General features: G+C 39.0%; 2 protein-coding genes across 4 annotated transcripts; both read right to left on the reverse strand.

Moving 5' to 3' along the window:
- Positions 1–2,781: 2,781 nt before the first annotated feature.
- LOC134658263 (uncharacterized) lies at positions 2,782–9,822 on the reverse strand. The gene is made up of 9 exons (XM_063513878.1): positions 9,698–9,822; positions 8,718–8,947; positions 7,939–8,095; positions 7,286–7,449; positions 5,453–5,579; positions 5,062–5,160; positions 4,462–4,679; positions 3,467–3,649; positions 2,782–3,020 (listed from the first exon to the last, which is right to left on the reverse strand). The coding sequence occupies exons 1-9, from the start codon at positions 9,738–9,740 to the stop codon at positions 2,793–2,795; spliced, it is 1,449 nt and encodes a 482-aa protein (XP_063369948.1). The 5' UTR covers positions 9,741–9,822; the 3' UTR covers positions 2,782–2,792.
- A 2,212-nt stretch (positions 9,823–12,034) lies between these two features.
- Positions 12,035–16,500, reverse strand: LOC134657794 (uncharacterized). Of its 3 annotated transcripts, none has more exons than XM_063513343.1 (3): positions 16,411–16,500; positions 14,001–14,096; positions 12,035–13,710 (listed from the first exon to the last, which is right to left on the reverse strand). In XM_063513343.1, exons 2-3 carry the CDS (start codon positions 14,056–14,058, stop codon positions 12,065–12,067), a joined length of 1,704 nt encoding a protein of 567 aa, XP_063369413.1. In that variant the 5' UTR covers positions 14,059–14,096; positions 16,411–16,500; the 3' UTR covers positions 12,035–12,064. The 3 variants fall into 3 exon arrangements, with proteins under 3 accessions (XP_063369413.1, XP_063369412.1, XP_063369411.1); XM_063513342.1 differs by lacking the exon at positions 16,411–16,500 and adding an exon at positions 15,521–15,656; XM_063513341.1 differs by lacking the exon at positions 16,411–16,500 and having other exon boundaries at positions 14,001–14,224.
- Between the last annotated feature and the right edge of the window lie 725 nt (positions 16,501–17,225).

A 17,225-nucleotide genomic window follows, 5' to 3' on the forward strand; every position in this document is an offset into this window, starting at 1 on the left:
TTGACCGCAGCGTAGCGAAGGTCTACGTTTTGACTCGGGCATTTTGCTTTTGTATGTCCGGATGTTCTCCTCTACAGGTCGCAATTCTTAACCGATTTTCGTGAAATTTTGTGACCGAATTCTATGACTGAATAAAAATTTTTTGTAGATCCGGTTTTTGGAAATTTTTCAAAATGGCTCAGTCGTGATAGCTCCCGTCTAAACAAATAGTCGTATCGGTATCATAAGAGTTTTTTCTTTTTGAGATATGCTTATAGATTAAATGGCCAAAAATTCAGAAAATTTGTGTCGCTGGTTTTGGCGGTATTTAGATATTTAGTTTTTAGTTGAGAATGAGTAGCTAAATTTCGTCAGCTTTAGTAAGAACTATAATGGCGTATTTTGCAAACGTTCGCTTTTTTGTTTGCATCGGGAGGTCCCTGGTTCAATCCCCAGTAATTGTATACTGCTTACTGCTATATAACTTTTTGTGTTTTTTTTTAATACTTAAATTTCGTATAGTTGTTTTTTATTTTATTTTTTTATTTTGAAAAAATGAAAATTTTCGTATTTTTTATTTATCAAGCGCGGGTTAAGCGTATTCGTTTAATTTTTGTTTGTAGCTTTATGTAGTTTTTAATTTTTTATTTATATTACATGTACTACCTATATTTTAATAAATATTTTTGCCATACATTTATTCAGTGTTAAGCTCTGCTCGCGAGGTCTACAGCTCACAGAGCCACTAGTTTTTATTAATATAATAACTACGAGTATAATTATGTATACCTATTCAGTAGTTATACCGAAACTGCTCAGAACATTTTACGAGAATCGTTTGAGGAAAACATACTAACAGACGGACAGACGAATGAATACCTACGCTGAAATGGTTCACTTTGCTGATGAAATAACTTGTACAACGAAGCGCAATATAATAGTAAACTATCATAGGTTATATTTCGTAAATTAAATGCTCTAACACTGTTTGAATGTAGTTATACTCGTAAACTGCAAGTGTGGTTGAACTGTTTTTTTCTAAAGCCAAATTGGTTTTTTAACCGACTTCCAAATCTAAAAGGAGGAGGTTATCAATTCGGTTGTATGTTTTTTTTTTATTTTTTATTTTTTTTTTTTTTTTTTATGTTTGTTACTCCATATCTCCGTCATTACTGGACCGATTTTGAAAATTATTTTTTTGATTGTATGTATATGCATACAGATTGGTCCCGTTTTTGTCAAAACCCAGTTCTGATGATGGGATCCATGAGGAATCGAGGGAACTCCTCAAATCTTAAAGGCATCCGTATAGAATTTTATATATTTTCATCAGAAAATCAAGCATTTACATTAAAAACTGTGGCATTTGATGAAGTGGAACTGCTGATGATGATCAGAACAGAACTCCTCAACGACGCATAGTACACGTTTTGTGATTTTCAATTTCGATTTTGACTTGGATTGGGCCCCGGACTCCGGACTCGGGCCCGTACTCGGACTCGGACCCAGACCCGGACCTTGACCCGCAAAACCACTATGATACCTAAACTAAATCAACCACTATGATTACCATAAAATGTATACATATTACCAAATAAAGTATAAGCACCGTTAAGTGGGTTAGGCTAGTAGTTAGAGAAGTCGGTTTTTTTCTATTAAAGATTATTCATTTATGAGTTGAAATTTCTCTATGTAGTTATACGTAGGTATATATGGTTTGTAAAATATTTTTCAAATAATTTTGATACCGACCTACGGTATTGGCTTGAATTGTTTTTCCTAGATTTTTTTAGATAAAAGTCGGAAAGTAGCTTTTTAAATTTTATCAAAGGATTGGTTAAAAATTAGCCTAGTTAGGGGTGTGGTAGAGTGTGTGCGGAAAGAGAAGAGTCGTGGAATGTATTGGGCCCCATACATTCCACGACTCTTCTCTTTCCGCACAGACTCTATCAATGCGAATATCACTCAAGTCGGATTTTTTAAATTTACATACTCCTCTTGCCGCGGTATTCGCAAAACAAGTTCCGTTCTAGACTAGAGAACGATACGATATGTACTAGATACGTTCTATTTTAGATTTCAACTAGTTCTCTTTTGCAGCTCAATTCGGGCAACAAATTTACGTTAAAATATCGTAATAATATCTTGTGGAAATCGTTCAAGAGTATCTCCAGAATCGCACAAATGTCAAATGTGACAGGCTAGATCTTAAACATATCGTTGTCGTATCTTGGTGATGTCTAAAAGACATCTAATAGATGTCTAGTTCAAAATCCGAATCGGGCCCCTAGACTATTCTTTCGGTTTACATAAATAGGTATGAGGAGTGTCTTTTCAAAAGGGTTTATTTTTTTCTTAGCGGTACTTCTAGAGAGAACCTTGCTAAAGAAAACTTAAGGTCCAATTTAGAAATAGATTCCCAGAAAAAATAAACCCTTTTGAAAAGACACTCCTCGTATGTGCTGCGACTGTGAGTGAGTGCTACGCCGCACGGTGGGCTGAAAATCGGCCTCCAATAGAAATTATAACTTTAGCCCAGCCGTAGCCCAGAACTTAGTTTTCCTACTATGTAGCGCAAACTGCACAGATGCATGAAAATGAAAAAAAAAATGAAAATGAAAAATGCATGAACGGTTTAATCTTGTTGTGATTCTTGTACACAGGGTCGCGTTTCTAAGTCCGGTGACTCTAGTCTAATCTATCTCTGTGTCTCTTTCGCACAAATAAACATGGATGCACAATCAGGCGTTTAAAAAACGCAGAGATCACTATCAATTTGTTTGTAATAATACACTAGTAATATAATATTTCATTCATTTATTTCCCCTCAAAAACGCCACTTGTATCTGGTCGACGGACAAGCCCTTGGTTTCGGGCAGCAGGCGCCACGTGAACAGCACGCACGAGAAGCAGACGAAGCTGAACGCGTAGAAGATGGGCCCGGGCCCGACGAGCGGCTGCAGCAGCTCGAAGAGCATCAGGCTGATGAAGTTCATGCTCCATTGCATGAGGGTCACGATGCTGTTGCAGAGGCCGCGGACCTGGGAAGAATAAAATGATCTTTAGTGCTGACGCTCGTTCTGAAATTATCACCGAATCAAAATTGATACTAATTTTATAAGGATGACTTTTAGTTCCAAAGTTAGTTAAATTCCGCTATATGCAGGGCGTTTTTTCAGCCATATTGTGCGAGGTGATTATGTAGGCCATACTGAACAACTTTTTCTATGGGACCAACTCCGAAATCACAAAAAATTTTTTGGCCGTTTCATACATTTTGGTGGAGTGGATGTCGACGTTTTCTATGGGAAGGCTATACGTCATCAATTTCCTGAAGTTAGAGCTACAGGAGGGCTGAAATGCGAAACTGAATCTAGAACGCACGAAATGAATCTTTTGAAATCATCTGCGGCTGCTTTGTTGCTTCTTACTTTATCAAGGGTGTTCTCTGTACGTGTATGTACGTGTAACAGTAGATATTAGTTACCTCAGGTAAAAAGACCTCAGACATAATGATAAACGGGACCACGGCAGCCCCGAGTGTGTACGCGAAACTGTAGGCGTAGATCTGTAGCGCTGAGAACCAATGCGGTGCCCAGCCTAGTTGCAGCTGCGTGCCTAGAAGGAGGGTGCACAGCCCAGAGCCCAGAGAAGAGACGATAATCAGCATCTGTTGAATGGAAACGCAATATAAACACAGTAATTAGCCTGCTAATAGTACCTAATAGTAATTGATTTGCTAAGTACAGTAATTGACTTAGCGAGCACGAAGCGCGATCCAATCATCTCCGTTTCAGCTTTGGCAAAAATGTTTTCGTATTGTCTCTCCGACTGTCACGCTGTTCTCATCTATAGGTTGCATTTCTCCACCGATTCTTGTGAAAGTTTGTGAGCAAATTCGTTAATTATATGGATTTTTAGTGTCGATTTAGCTTTCGGAAAAATGTATAACTGACGGAGCCATGGAGATTGGCGAGGTCTAGAGCTAACAGAGCGACTTAATAGTAGATTTTTAAACAGGAAACTTGAAACAGACCCACTGTACCAAAAATATTTAGACGCCAATAACTCGAGGGTAAAATTGATGTTTTAACCGACTTGAACATTCTTTTCATTTCGATTGTGGGGGAAAGTAAAATAAAATGTGTGTTTTATAAAACGTTTCTTCCAAGGAATCAAGGACGTCATAAACGCCTACATTCGGAATACAGTGACTGTAGTACCTACCCATTGCAATTAGCCTGCAGGTTCAGTTGCGGTGTGATGATAAACTTTATATAGGTATATGGATTATATAAACAGGTGGCCTAGCCACAAGGTGACGATCGCTATCGCTTCGCCATCGAATCGCTATGAATCTCTCTATCACTCTTCCATATTAGTGTGACAGTGACAGTTACGTTTCGTTCGGTACGAAGCGTTAGCGATTGGCATGTTGGCTACGGGGCCAGAGTCTGTCTCATATTCTCATGCCCGACTCACCTTCCTTCCGCATCTGTCCACCAGCAACACGCAAAGTAAGCTAGTTATCAGAAACAGGATAGCCAAGAAGATAGCGCACATGTTGGGTGGCAACGAAGGTACTGCTAACTTGAACAAAGGCTCAGCGTACACCTGGACAGCTAATGACCCCATCGTGATCGACATGAATACCAGGGATGACGTCACGAACAAGGCCATCTTCGAGGATCGCGAGTTATCTGTGGTAATAAAATGATTACTGTAATTAGACGTTTTATCTTTATCAAAAGATTGCTTTTATTGCCAATTTAGCTGCTTTGATAGTGCACGACACCTTGCACTTTGTGACTATGCGCTGAAATTTGGCACAATTGTCGAAATTCCCCCCCTCCCCCCCACTAAATGTGAGGTGGCTCTCGTTGGCTCCCGGTCTCTATCAACTCAAGACCACCTAAGGATCAACTGTGCCAAGTTTCAGCGCATAGTCACAAAGTGCAAGGTTCCCATACAACGGCGTGCAGTATCAAAGGGGCTAATTGTATTACAGTTGTCAATAAAGGCAGGTACTATCAAGTAGGTAACACGTATGTACGCAAGAGTCAGCACTGATTTCGAACTTACATAAGAACTTGAGTTGCGATATAAAACTGTCTTGAGTTTTCTTTCCAGTTGATTTCTGAGCATTTTCTTCTAAAATAGCAGCTGCAGCTGGCTGAGATTCTGGAAAATAAATAAGTAATTGGCTTAGTAAAAAAAAACCGGCCAAGTGCGAGTCGGACTCGCGTTCCAAGGGTTCCGTACATTAAGTTCGACTCACGCTTGACTGCACATTTCTAATAGGTTTTTCTGTCATCTATAGGTAACGAACTATTTTGTGTATTTAAAAAAATGTAAACCCATTAGTTTCGGAGATAAAGGGGGGGGGGGGGTCCGACAGATAGACAGTCGATGAACAGTTCGTACGGTGAAGATGTGTGTCTGTTTCGACCCTAACATTACATAAAGTGAATACCTTTGTCCTGTAAGAGCAAATTATCAAGGCTCGGGTCCACATCTCGCTTAATCTTCGCTAGTTCAGTTTGGATTTCTTTGGATGACACATCTGTCCATCTGTAAAACGCTAGTGATTTCGCTGCTTCCTGGAAAAAAATAACGGGTTGCACTCAGGGAGTGCCGGCAGAAGTGAAAACTCAATCTGGGGACACGGTAGTGCCCCGCCAAGACGAGCAAAGCGAAGCGCAAGGGCACTACCTACCTTTTCTCGAAGCGCTTCGTCGTTTTTAGAACCCTCTTAACTTGGGTTTGGATTATACCAGATAAACAAAACTCTCGGGATATGATGTCAATAGTGGACTTATTAAGCATACAAAATTTCAATTGCATAGCTCTTATACTTTGGATTTTATTAATGTCTAAAAAACCCCGATTTCGTCACTGACTCATTCACTCACTGTTGATCATCAAAACCTCTAGGGTACTTCTTGAAGTCCTAGGAAGCTGAAATTTGGTATGTGAGATAGTATTAGTCCACAAACAACAAAAAAATTCAAAAACTTGAAATTATTAGCCCCTAAGGGGGTGAAAAGTGGGGTGGAATTTTGTATGGGAAATCGATAACCGCGGAACCGATTTAGTTGGAATTTGGTATGTAGATAGTTATTGTTATGGGGAAGGATATAAAATAGTTTCAACCCCAAAATCACCCCGTAAGAGTGAAAAGTGGTGGAAAAAGGCGTTAGGGGAAAAAGGGGGTTGAAGTTTGTATGGGGAATCAGTAAAAAAGCAGACTGTATATAAAAGATGCCCCCCAGGTACGTATTTCAGGATTTTTAATAGTAAATCACCCGCAACCCTTTAAATCAGAAGATTGTCATAAAGCAACTTACAAAAAGATGTGAAATCCCACCAAAAACATTTTCACGTAAAATGTTGCCAAGACGAGACCATAAGGCTCGCACTGACAAAAAGTTATCAGATATCTTGTAGAGCCAAGCTTCTAACTCTACAGGCCCTTCCTTCACAGACTCTACACCTTAGTCAAAATATGTGGCTTAGCCGTTTCATTATTACAAAAACTATTTTATAATAAAAAATAATGAATAGTGAATACATATTTCACCTTACGCCCATGTGACGAAGCGGTCAAGCTACATATTTTGACTAAGGTGTAGAGTCTGTGAAGGTAGGGCCTGTAGAGTTAGAAGCTTGGCTCTACAAGATATCTGATAACTTTTTGTCAGTGCGAGCCTTATGGTCTCGTCTTGGCAACATTTTACATGAAAATGTTTTTGGTGGGATCACTATTTCAAAATGTCTACAGCACTATGTATAATTGAGGTGAACGCCATCTAGCGTTATTTCGTAGCATTACTTGAAACCCCTAAGCACATCACTGTTAGTACTCGAGTTATATTAATACCAGTTAGATCGAAACTCACTAGATGACATTTAAATCAATAAAGAAAAACTCAATGGCATTGAAGTAACAGTTTTTCGATCAGGTCACGTGACCGTCTTACGTCTTACGGTCACGTGACACCTGTTACGAGTTTAACATTTTTTTTCCCCATCACAAAAAGTGCACAGCGCCGCTAAAGAAGTTTTCACTTCAAAATAAATATGGTTTTATAATGGTAATTAGTGAGTGGTTATGGTTCAGACCACTCATTAATAACCATTAATAACGTAACGTAGTTTGCAAAGAGAATCTTTCCTCTAGCCGCCCAGAGGCCTCCCGTTCCATTTTAATTTGAATCTTAAATATGACAAAACAAAATTGCATTTGTCTTGGCAAGTTTTGATGTCCGGGCGGCTAGATGATCGAATCAAAGAAACAATAGCTCACCTCGTATTTCCCAATAAGTACCAAATAAACCGGCGACTCTTTTAGCGTCATGAAAAGAGCAATGCTCAAGACTGACATCGAGAGCTGGATGAGGACCATCGTCCGGTAAGAGAAATATCCGCCGATAATGTAACATAGTAAGATGCCGAAGAAGTATCCAGTTCCTGGAAAAATCAGTGACATTATTCAAGCAGAGAAACTTTACTACAGTAATTTATGGTGATCAAGTTTTATTGACAATTTCTCGGTATTTATATAGGTAATCACTGTCCGCAAAGAAACCAAGAAAATCCGTAAACAGGATAAGGCCGCGTAGCCAACGTCGCTTACGCTCCGTAGCGATAGAAATGCGACTGTCACTGTCTCACTAATATGGAAGAGCGATAGAGAGGCAGCAACTTTAGAGGGTGGCGTATGAGTCAAAATCGGGAGGTATGCCGGCCTAGCCAAGCTGACAATCGCTATCGCTTCGACAACGAAACGCTTTGTATCTCTCTTCCATATTAGTGCGACAGTGACAGTTGCGTTTCAATCTCTACGGAGCGTAAGCCATTGGCACGTTGGCTACGCGGCCAGGCGCCTAATCACCGACAAAATTCCGTTGTTTAGCTCCAAATAAATTCACCAACTACTTAAATGCAGTGGGTACTGACCTGAACATGCCGACAGTCCACCCCGGACTGAGTCTTCAGCCAGTTCCACGATGAAGATGGGCGACACAGCTTGACCGCCGGCACCGATGCCTGTCAGCGCCATGGCTATCAACACCATCGTTACGTCGGACGTGATCGAGATTATAGCCCAGCCTAGCTGAAATAGATATTTGTCAAATACTGTAATGCCGTGAGAAAATACAGATGTAGTATTTGTAGGTAGTCTGTAGACTCAAATATTGTATGCAAGTTCTTTAAGGCCCACTTGCACCATTCCACTAACCCGGGGTTAACCGGTTCAACATGGATGGTTACCAGTACAATTTGACAGTAGGTTAACGGTTTAACCGCTTAATCCCGGGTTAGTGGGATGGTGCAAGTGGGCCTGTTTTAAAATTTTGCAGTCACGGACTAACTGCGCGGAGGCGTAGCACGGTGGTAATAACTCCGCTTCATATTTACGCTGTTTGGACTAACTTATGCATCATAATTTCAGCATTTTTTAGCAATTTAGTATCAGAAGATAAACTTTAATCTCTCAGTATGTATCTGTGTTTGAATTACCTTGATGACAAAATCGGAATTTTATTAATGTTTCTTAGCGTTGCAGTAATTTTACTGCAACATTATGCTGAGTCGTGACCCCTTTTAGCATCACGCTGTATGACTTAATGATTGACCTTTAATGTAAAATGTAATTTATTTGGTGTTAAATAAAATTTCTCTCTCTCCCTCTATCTCTCTATAACTATTATACGACAGGTTCACTCAATACTCACCAGAAATGGTATACCGAAAAACACACATCCATATTTCCTTCCCAACTTGTTGAAGACTGTCCCACAGAACGGTGCCGTGACCAAGCCTCCAACATTGATCAGGCTTCCGAACAACGATATCTCGAGCAATGTCATGGGCCTGTGTAAAACTGTGGAGTTAGACTTGAATATGTCCACTGTCACCGACGGCCAACTCATCGTGGCGCCAGTTATACTGGCTTGAAATGCAACTGAAATGTTTACAAGTTTTTACCTGAGGGGAAAATTAATTAAAACAAATTCTCCGTCATTTATTCAACTAGATATTGATAAATTGGAATTGGTGATACCTATAATAGTTCAACATACGATAATCAAAAGTACATAAAAGTTCGTTTAAACTAACTTTGCTACCGACTTGAATACAACAAAGTAAGGAAGTGTCATTATAAACGTCATAATTTCACTAGAAATTTGACATTGCAACATTTTGTTACTGCAAAAGCTATGAAGAGTTATCTTGGCTGTCTCTATATTGTTATAATTTTAGCAGCGTCGTTGTGATACTTGTGATACTCGTTTAATTTCAGTTTGCCTTTCTCGAGAAAACATTTTTTAAAGTGAAAACTTCTTTAGCGGCGCTGTGCACTTTTTGTGACGGGGAAAAAATGTTAAACTCGCGACAGGTAAGATTCGTAAGACGTAAGACGGACACGTGACCTGATCGAAAAACTGTTACAATGACATTAAGTTTTTCTTTATTGATTTAAATGCCATCTAGTGAGTTTCCCTCTAACTGGTAATAATATAACTAGAGTACTAGTGCTGCAGACATTTTGCACTAGATGGAAAATTATTCCCTAACCATTCTAATATATCAAAAATGTACAACGTTATAATATTAAAGTTTTCACTTCTGCCGGCACTCCCGGAGTGCAACCCGTTGTTTTTTTTTCCCACTGGAAAGTTCTCTACTTTCGGATAACAAATAACAAACTAACCCACAACAGTAGATAAAATTTGTATTACTAAAGATTTTCTCATTTTGATTTAACACTTGAACACTTCTAACAGTAATAATTATCACAATAGTGGTCTTATTTTAATTGTTCCATAATAACTGAATTATATTGTTATGATTCTTGTATATATGACGGAAACTGTTTCTACGTTCTTAAACTTCAATCACGTATATATATTTGCAGCTTAATATAATGTTGGGGTAAGTGGGTCTATAACAGGCGTTCCCAAACTATTTTCCATCGCACCGGGTTTTGTGTACCACGACACCTCTCTAGATGATTACAGGGGTATCAGAGTGCCCATAAGTCCTCTTCCTCTATATCGGGCTACCTAAGTCTGCTTGCAATATGCACTAATATCCTCGCCTTCATGCCTCTTGCAAAAAGGACAAGTCCTAGTTTGAAAATGCCATCAAACCTTGCATATAGCATATAGATACAGGACGAAAATATAAACGAAGTATTTGTAGGTGAATACTAGGTTAACTTAACACGTTCACTGTTCCATACAAAATGATACGACGAAGTCCCACGTCCAAGCGTGCTTCTACTTTGAAGTTGAGAACCCATAGTGGAAGCTCGGACTCCTGAAAAAAACTGGTTCACAGAGCCACTAGTTTTAAATTAAATATATTAGTCAACTTTCCTATTTATTATGCAATAAATTCCAAGATCAAATAAGTTTTTTAACGTTACTTACGCTTATAATACTGGGGCGGGTCAGAAAAGTTTGTGTTTTAGGTATTTATTCATATGAGCCTGATATGAGTATTTAAACTTTAAATAAATGTCATATACTAAGAAAAAGTGACCAAGGCCTCCAGTGCCCCAGGCTGAAAGCTGAAGGCACTGGAGGCCTTGGTCACTTTTTCTTAGTATAAGACATTTATTTAAAGTTTATAATTTATATAGTAGTGTGTCTACTTGAAATAAAAACAAATTAAAATATTTTCTGAAAATAATTTAATTTGTTCTAATACATGACTATTTAACTTTGTTACACAACTATATTTTGAGGTGTCATGTACAGGCACGTTTACCTTACTCATACACTGCCACGTGTGCGCATCCAACTGTTGGTTTGCATTGAGCTGGATTGTTGTAGATAACGTTGAGACGAATGTAAATATACATCTCGTAGCGCCATTCAACTGTACGGTTACCATCAGTTTGTCACTGACATAAACGCCGTCGAGAACGTAATTTACTTTCTATACATCCCGTTTGCACTAATATGCGAGTACGAGCGAGATGTATAGAAAGTAAATTACGTTCTCGACGGCGTTTATGTCAGTGACAAACTGATGGTAACCGTACTGTTCTCGTAAATATGTAAACTCATTGCAAATTAAAGGTATGAGGTAACTGATAAGGTAGGTAAATGGGGTACATATCTATGAATGCAGACTATAAGCACAGGTACCTAAAACCATAACAAAATAATAAGTGTAGTTTGCTTTCTATCCTATTCTGTTCAATCGGTTTTTGATAAATACGGCTCTAAGGACTGTTTGGGCGTATTCTAATTTTAGTAAGAGGATGTGAATTAGATTTGGATCTGATCTGTCAGTGTCAAACTCAAAAGTGACATTACTTCAACCAAAACCGTCACTTCAAAAGTCAAAGCCAGGAAAAAAACCCAAAACCGTCACTTTTGATACTGACGGATAAGAATAATATAAATAAAACACATAGCAGAATATATATATGTATAGTCAGGGGCCTCCATTTGGTTACTCAAGTAATAAAGTTTGACAATAAGCAAGAACGAAAACGAGAAATATTTAAGCGCATTACACGGACTTAAAACAGGAAAAATAAAACAGACAAATTATTTTTATAATATTTTATGTATTGAAAAGACCTAGCTAATATTTACAATATTAAGTAAGTAAAGAAAATAAGATTTTATGACGATAAGAGAATATCTAATACAATAATACAGTCATTCTTGATGATAATCATTATCATATTCGTGCATTGCACATATCACACTCCTGTTTTTTTTTTGTAAATTTGTTAGTTGATTAGAGGTATCTTAGTGGCAGTGTTAACGAATTTGATAAGCCTTCCAAAATTTAAAATAATAATTTAAACGTCTACATCAGAGTCTGTACAGCATACTTAGTGTCTTAGGTAAGTAAAAAATAAAATAAAAAACTTAAAATCACATTAATACTTAAAAATTGTTGTCTTTTTCGCAGACTTCGATAATTTTCCTCACATAAATAAAAGATGACATATTATGGACCAAATAAATTAAGTAACATCTTTCAAGTTTTCAAGCGAAGCATCCCACAAATCGCTCCTATTATAATTAAATAAGTTTTCTAAACTTCGCGGTTTTTATAAAAACTTGCTTGAACCGCGCCCCCTCTGCCACAGGTAGGATACTGCTATGCTAGTCGCTAATGAACCGAAAAGTACCAACACACTGCCCCACATGGCAGCCGTGGGCGATAAGCAGAAATTGTCGTTGTCCTTTGGCAAGTCTTCCGCAAATACCACACGCAAACCCTTGGCGATGGTAGTCGAAGGCTCATACGTCCTGTTTCCGAAATGGATGATATCTCTCCTTTTCCTTCTGGGCTCTATGCTACCAGGATTGGGGCATGCATCGCAGTCTGTCTTACACAGCTCGACGTCGCATTGGATGATCAAATCCATTTCATCAGGGAATTTGAACGCGTTGAAGAATGCGTACGCTATAATCGACGCTCCAGTATTTCCTGTCTCTCTAGTCTTCTGGAAGGCGCCGAAAATCTTAGGCTTAAGCACACAACCGTTGCTATCAGTCAAGGGAACGATATGGCGGCTCTCCGAGTCTCGTGCGACGCATTCTCGGACAAATATGTCAAAGCCGGCATCACCAGTTACTGTGACGACTAGTGTCATGATTTCTCCAATCTTGACCAAGCCGTCGGCTTCAGGCGCGAATGGACCACGTCCTATTTGGATATCTAAACGTGCCATGGCAGTATCACCACTGAAGTTGCTCGTAATCTGGTTCAGCATACCGACGCTTAAAGAGGAAATCAGCTGCTTTGTAAGGTTGCCTTCCCATAAGCACCTGACGCGGCGAATATGGTCCCACACTTCTTGAATGCCAGGTTCGTTTTGCAGCACCAGAACGTTTTCTAAGTACGCCTGACCTTCGTTCTCGAAGTCACTGAAGAACCTAGTTCCGCAGGTGTTCAAGCTGACTGTGAACGAGTATTTTATTTGGCCAGAGTTTTCTCTAACGTACACGCATTCGGGCTCATTGAAATGGTCTTGAGAGTAAATGATTCCGTTGTAAACTTTATTGAATTCGATGTTGATGGTCATCATTTCTTTGCCGCAATCGACAGTGATAGCGTGGATGTGCGGGGGGTGACGGTCTTCATCATCGGGCACTGCGGGGGTTGAAGATGTACCATCGCTACCAGAGTCTGGCTGTTGTGGCTGCTGCGGCTGCTGTGGCTGTTGGGGTTGCTGTGGCTGTTGGGGTTGCTGTGGCTGTTGGGGTTGCTGTGGCTGCTGGGGTTCCTCGTAGGGCGGAAGAGTGGTATCATCAGGTTTATTCGGTTGGCTGGGCTGATACGGGGGTGAGGTTGGCTGACTAGGTTGATACCCTGGTTGGCTTGGCTGGTAACTCGGTTGAGTGGGCTGGCTAGGCTGGTATGAAGGTTGAGATGGTTGGCTAGGCTGGCTCGGCTGACTTGGTTGGTAGGAGGGTTGGGTAGGCTGACTAGGCTTGCTGGGCTGATACGAAGGTTGGCTTGGTTGGTACGGGGCATTGTCTTGTTGTGGTGGCTTGTATGAAGGCTGTTCAGGTTGAGTCGGCGACGGGAATGATGGGCTCGGTGATGGTTGGCTCGGCTGGTAGGACGATGAAGGCCCTTCGTTATACGACGGCGTCGGACGCTGTCCAGCTGGCGGATATGGCGGTAAGTAGCTAGCTGGTTCGAATGGTCTTGGCCTTTCTGGTTTCCCTCCGACGTACTGGCGAGCTGAAAATATACAAGAAGTAATTTAAAACGATTGTTTTATTTTTTTGTCATCCAGCAGGCGTATGATGGATGGCGTTATCCACGTGATCAAAAACATCACTTTTGAACACCGCGCAATTTAAGGAGATAGACACTTTCATTATCACGCTATCACGTAGACAAGCAAGTGCGTCCATCATATGCGTACAATACATAAGTATTTCTGTACAACTCCCCTAGGTATTTCACTCGTTATGTCATTTGATTCCTAAGTCTACGGTAAGTTAAAACTTGTTTAGTCAGTGTCGAACCTTTTCTGTTCCTCTGCTGATAAAAGCCCTGAATCCATTGGAGAAGGTTGCTGACCATCTCATCGACTTCCGCCTGCTTGGCTGGAGACTGGTCGGCTGCAAGACCAGGAGTCATCAGTAATGATGAGAAGACACCAAATTACCGATTAAATGGGGGTTTAGTGATGGTTTAGACCAGAAAATTATTAGGGTGTGAAGAGTTTCGAGACTAGCAATGTTTTTGACATTCTCAGAAAAATAATATTCTGAAAATCCTTAAATTTGGAAAATTTACCTTAGGAAATTTTGTTAGATTTATGAATTAAGTCTTGAAAATTCTTGTCTTGAGCATTGCTATTCGAGACCAAGACGATTGAATATGACAGTAGGATCACTACCGAAAAACGATGACGAAGACTGGTTAAATAGGATTAACATAAGTAATATTAAATGGAGAAACAATGCCAATGAGAAGGACATAAAGCTAAAGCAATCATAAGTTAATAAAGTATTCATTTTATTAGAAGATAAATCAACAGGATTCCTATTAGATGTAACAGAAGAAGGTTAACACTATTAGTAGATTCAACTAGTATAAGGTACTTTACTGAAATTACAGAAATTAAATGGTATACAAAATACAAAAGAAGACAAGACGAACACCAAAAGATAATTAAAAACCCTACATACAATATCATTTAATGGAAAGAGAAGGTATAAGTACAGGTAAAAGACTGCACGACTGTATGTAGAATGAACAAGTTATGGTTAAGAAGCAAGAAGAGGAAAAGTCTAAAATATTACACAAAATACTGATACTAATCATAAAACCAATACAAAATAATACATTTAAATACGTATACGTACACACAAAACGAGTAAAATATATAATAAAAATATTACAAAAAGGAATTATAAACATAAGTATAACTGTAAAACGTAAAAACGAATTCATGTCACCGATGTTGAAATGGTGTAGGAAAGAGTAGAAGATCAATAAAAAGGACTAAGGAGACAATTAAAGATACAGCAATCAGCAAAGCGGGCTTTACATTTCCTTTTTCAGGTAAAGGAAATATGGTTGTGTAAGAATGCAAAAAGCTGAACATTGAATTGAATTTAAGGATCAAAAACATTCTGTACAATTGAGAATGCCATTAGCGATTCACAGTAGTAAACTGAGATCGGACACGAAGGAGTCGGAAGGCGGACCCCGGGTCCTCGCGCCCCGCGCGGGGGCACAGCTGGGATTGACGCCAGGATGATGATGATGATGAGTAGTAAACTGAGATGGATTATAATCACACAACGATATTCAATCGTTCTATTTCCAAATCTCTCTCTTAATTTACTAGAGATCTTGGAGTATTTTGAAATATTACACGTGCATAGAAATTGTGTGCTTAATTTGGTGTGATTTAATGTAATCGATGAAATATCGCCAGTGTGATATCAATATCAGTGTTGTGATGTAGGTGAGTGGGTTGGACGGTGAATGGTGGAAGTGGGGGTGGTATTGGTGGTAATTATTGTGTACGTACCACTCCTAGCGCGTTTGCGTATTTGTTCTGGAAAAATAGCATTGTGTTTTACTAAATGTCAGGTCATGAGTCATCGTTTGAGTTTGTGCTTCACTTTTGAATAATCTGTAATCTAAGTTGAATAATCTATACTATTTATTTTCCCCTTCCTTTCTTTAGCATTACTCGTAATTTTATTAGGTACTATAAGCAAGTTTATTTTAGCTTTGACTAAAAACTAGCAAGAATTTTGACTGCGCTTACTCGTACTGTCCGCTCAAATTAAAGTCTGTTATTTCTATGATCTTCTAAATGTTGTTCTTCGCAAACAAATATATTTATGTACTAAATATGAATATACCGACATAACTAGGCATTTCTCAGTTTTTCTCTTAACAATTTCCCTTAACAAGACCATTCCCTCACCAAAAAACTCTTTAAAGTCGATATTATCTTAAATTTTTGTATTAATACATGAGGTATGTTCAGTCAAGATGAATTTCAGCCAAATGCTTCGCACGAGTAAGAATGTCAGTAATTATTGGCAACAGGCAGTCAGCTGATTACATAGACATTTGACCCTCTCTCCATAGAAGTTTATTTAGGGGGTCAGGTAACTCTGTAGGCTATAATTTAATTTAGAAATGGTAAAGATTGCCTATAGATTTAGAAATTGACCCCTAAAATTACATGTGACAGATGAGACATGTGCTCATTACGTGACAACAAGTTTTGCAACTCTCAACATTTAAATTTAACCTCTTAGGTGAAGTCGGTTGTTTTTGAGCATTTGTTCTCCGAATTTCTTTCACACAATAGATATGTGGAAACACTCAAAAATAGAACCCCGTATATTTTTTCTGACTACTGTGCCTACATTTTTAGAATGTTCCTTAAATGAATGGTCTTACGTAGTCTCGCCTGTGTCGACGGCGCATCTGATGCGCTGGTACGCGCCGCCGCGGCTAGCGCGCACAGCGCCAGGATAGCGCACCACCGCGCCATCTGGAATCCAAAATTAGAACAATGTTACAACTTGAATAAATCAATCATCATGTCAGAAGTAGTCAGCAGCAGAATTAACAAGGGGAGTGAAGTTAAAAAATTATCTGCTGATCGTACCTATGTAATGTAAGTAGGATCATTTTCGATATTTTGCATTCTTAAGCCGTCTTGTGGTGACTAAACTTTGCTGGTGACTAGACTATATAATACTAATTAATGTCTTTTAATCCAAAAAACAGGAAATAGGTACCTAACCTTAATACGCCTCGTCTTTATCTTTGTCTAGCCAATTTGTGCAATTTTTTCTCACACCAATTTCACTTCCCTTGTAAAACTAGAAAAATAATTAGCTTAAAAAATGTAAATTAAGCTCACAAAGTAAGCATTGCGTAAGGTTGCACGCATTGTGCATTGTTGCGGGTTCGATTCCCAGGTTTGATCTATCGCCGTCTGCGCGTGGGCACAATGGCGTTTATCTTCGCGCCTCGATAGAGCGCCTGCGCTATGGATGTAATCGCACACTTGGCTAGTCAGGGACACTTGCTTAGTGTAATTTTTAAGGATCGCGTAGCCTATTTAGAAAATATATGATGTTCCTAATGTACAGAATATGTTACTAACATTTGTCAACATATATAGTAGATCATTTTATTTACGTACATAAAAAATATACTCGTATACCTACAGTGGTACTACCTACCTACTAAACTAAATTAATAAC

The sequence above is a fragment of the Cydia amplana genome, chromosome 21 (assembly GCF_948474715.1).
Source record: "Cydia amplana chromosome 21, ilCydAmpl1.1, whole genome shotgun sequence".
Classification (NCBI taxonomy): Eukaryota; Metazoa; Arthropoda; class Insecta; order Lepidoptera; family Tortricidae; genus Cydia; species Cydia amplana.

Excerpts from the sequence above, each read along its gene's own strand:
- LOC134657794 (XM_063513341.1), bottom strand. The coding sequence starts at position 14,115 with ATGACTCCTGGTCTTGCAGCCGACCAGTCTCCAGCCAAGCAGGCGGAA. Across the intron at positions 13,711-14,000 it reads TCAGCAGAGGAACAGAAAAG|CTCGCCAGTACGTCGGAGGG; the intron begins GTTCGACACTGA and ends GTATATTTTCAG.
- LOC134658263 (XM_063513878.1), bottom strand. The coding sequence starts at position 9,740 with ATGAGAAAATCTTTAGTAATACAAATTTTATCTACTGTTGTGG. Across the intron at positions 8,096-8,717 it reads TTTTCGGTATACCATTTCTG|CTAGGCTGGGCTATAATCTC; the intron begins GTGAGTATTGAG and ends TATCTATTTCAG. Across the intron at positions 5,161-5,452 it reads TTTGCTCTTACAGGACAAAG|AATCTCAGCCAGCTGCAGCT; the intron begins GTATTCACTTTA and ends TTTATTTTCCAG.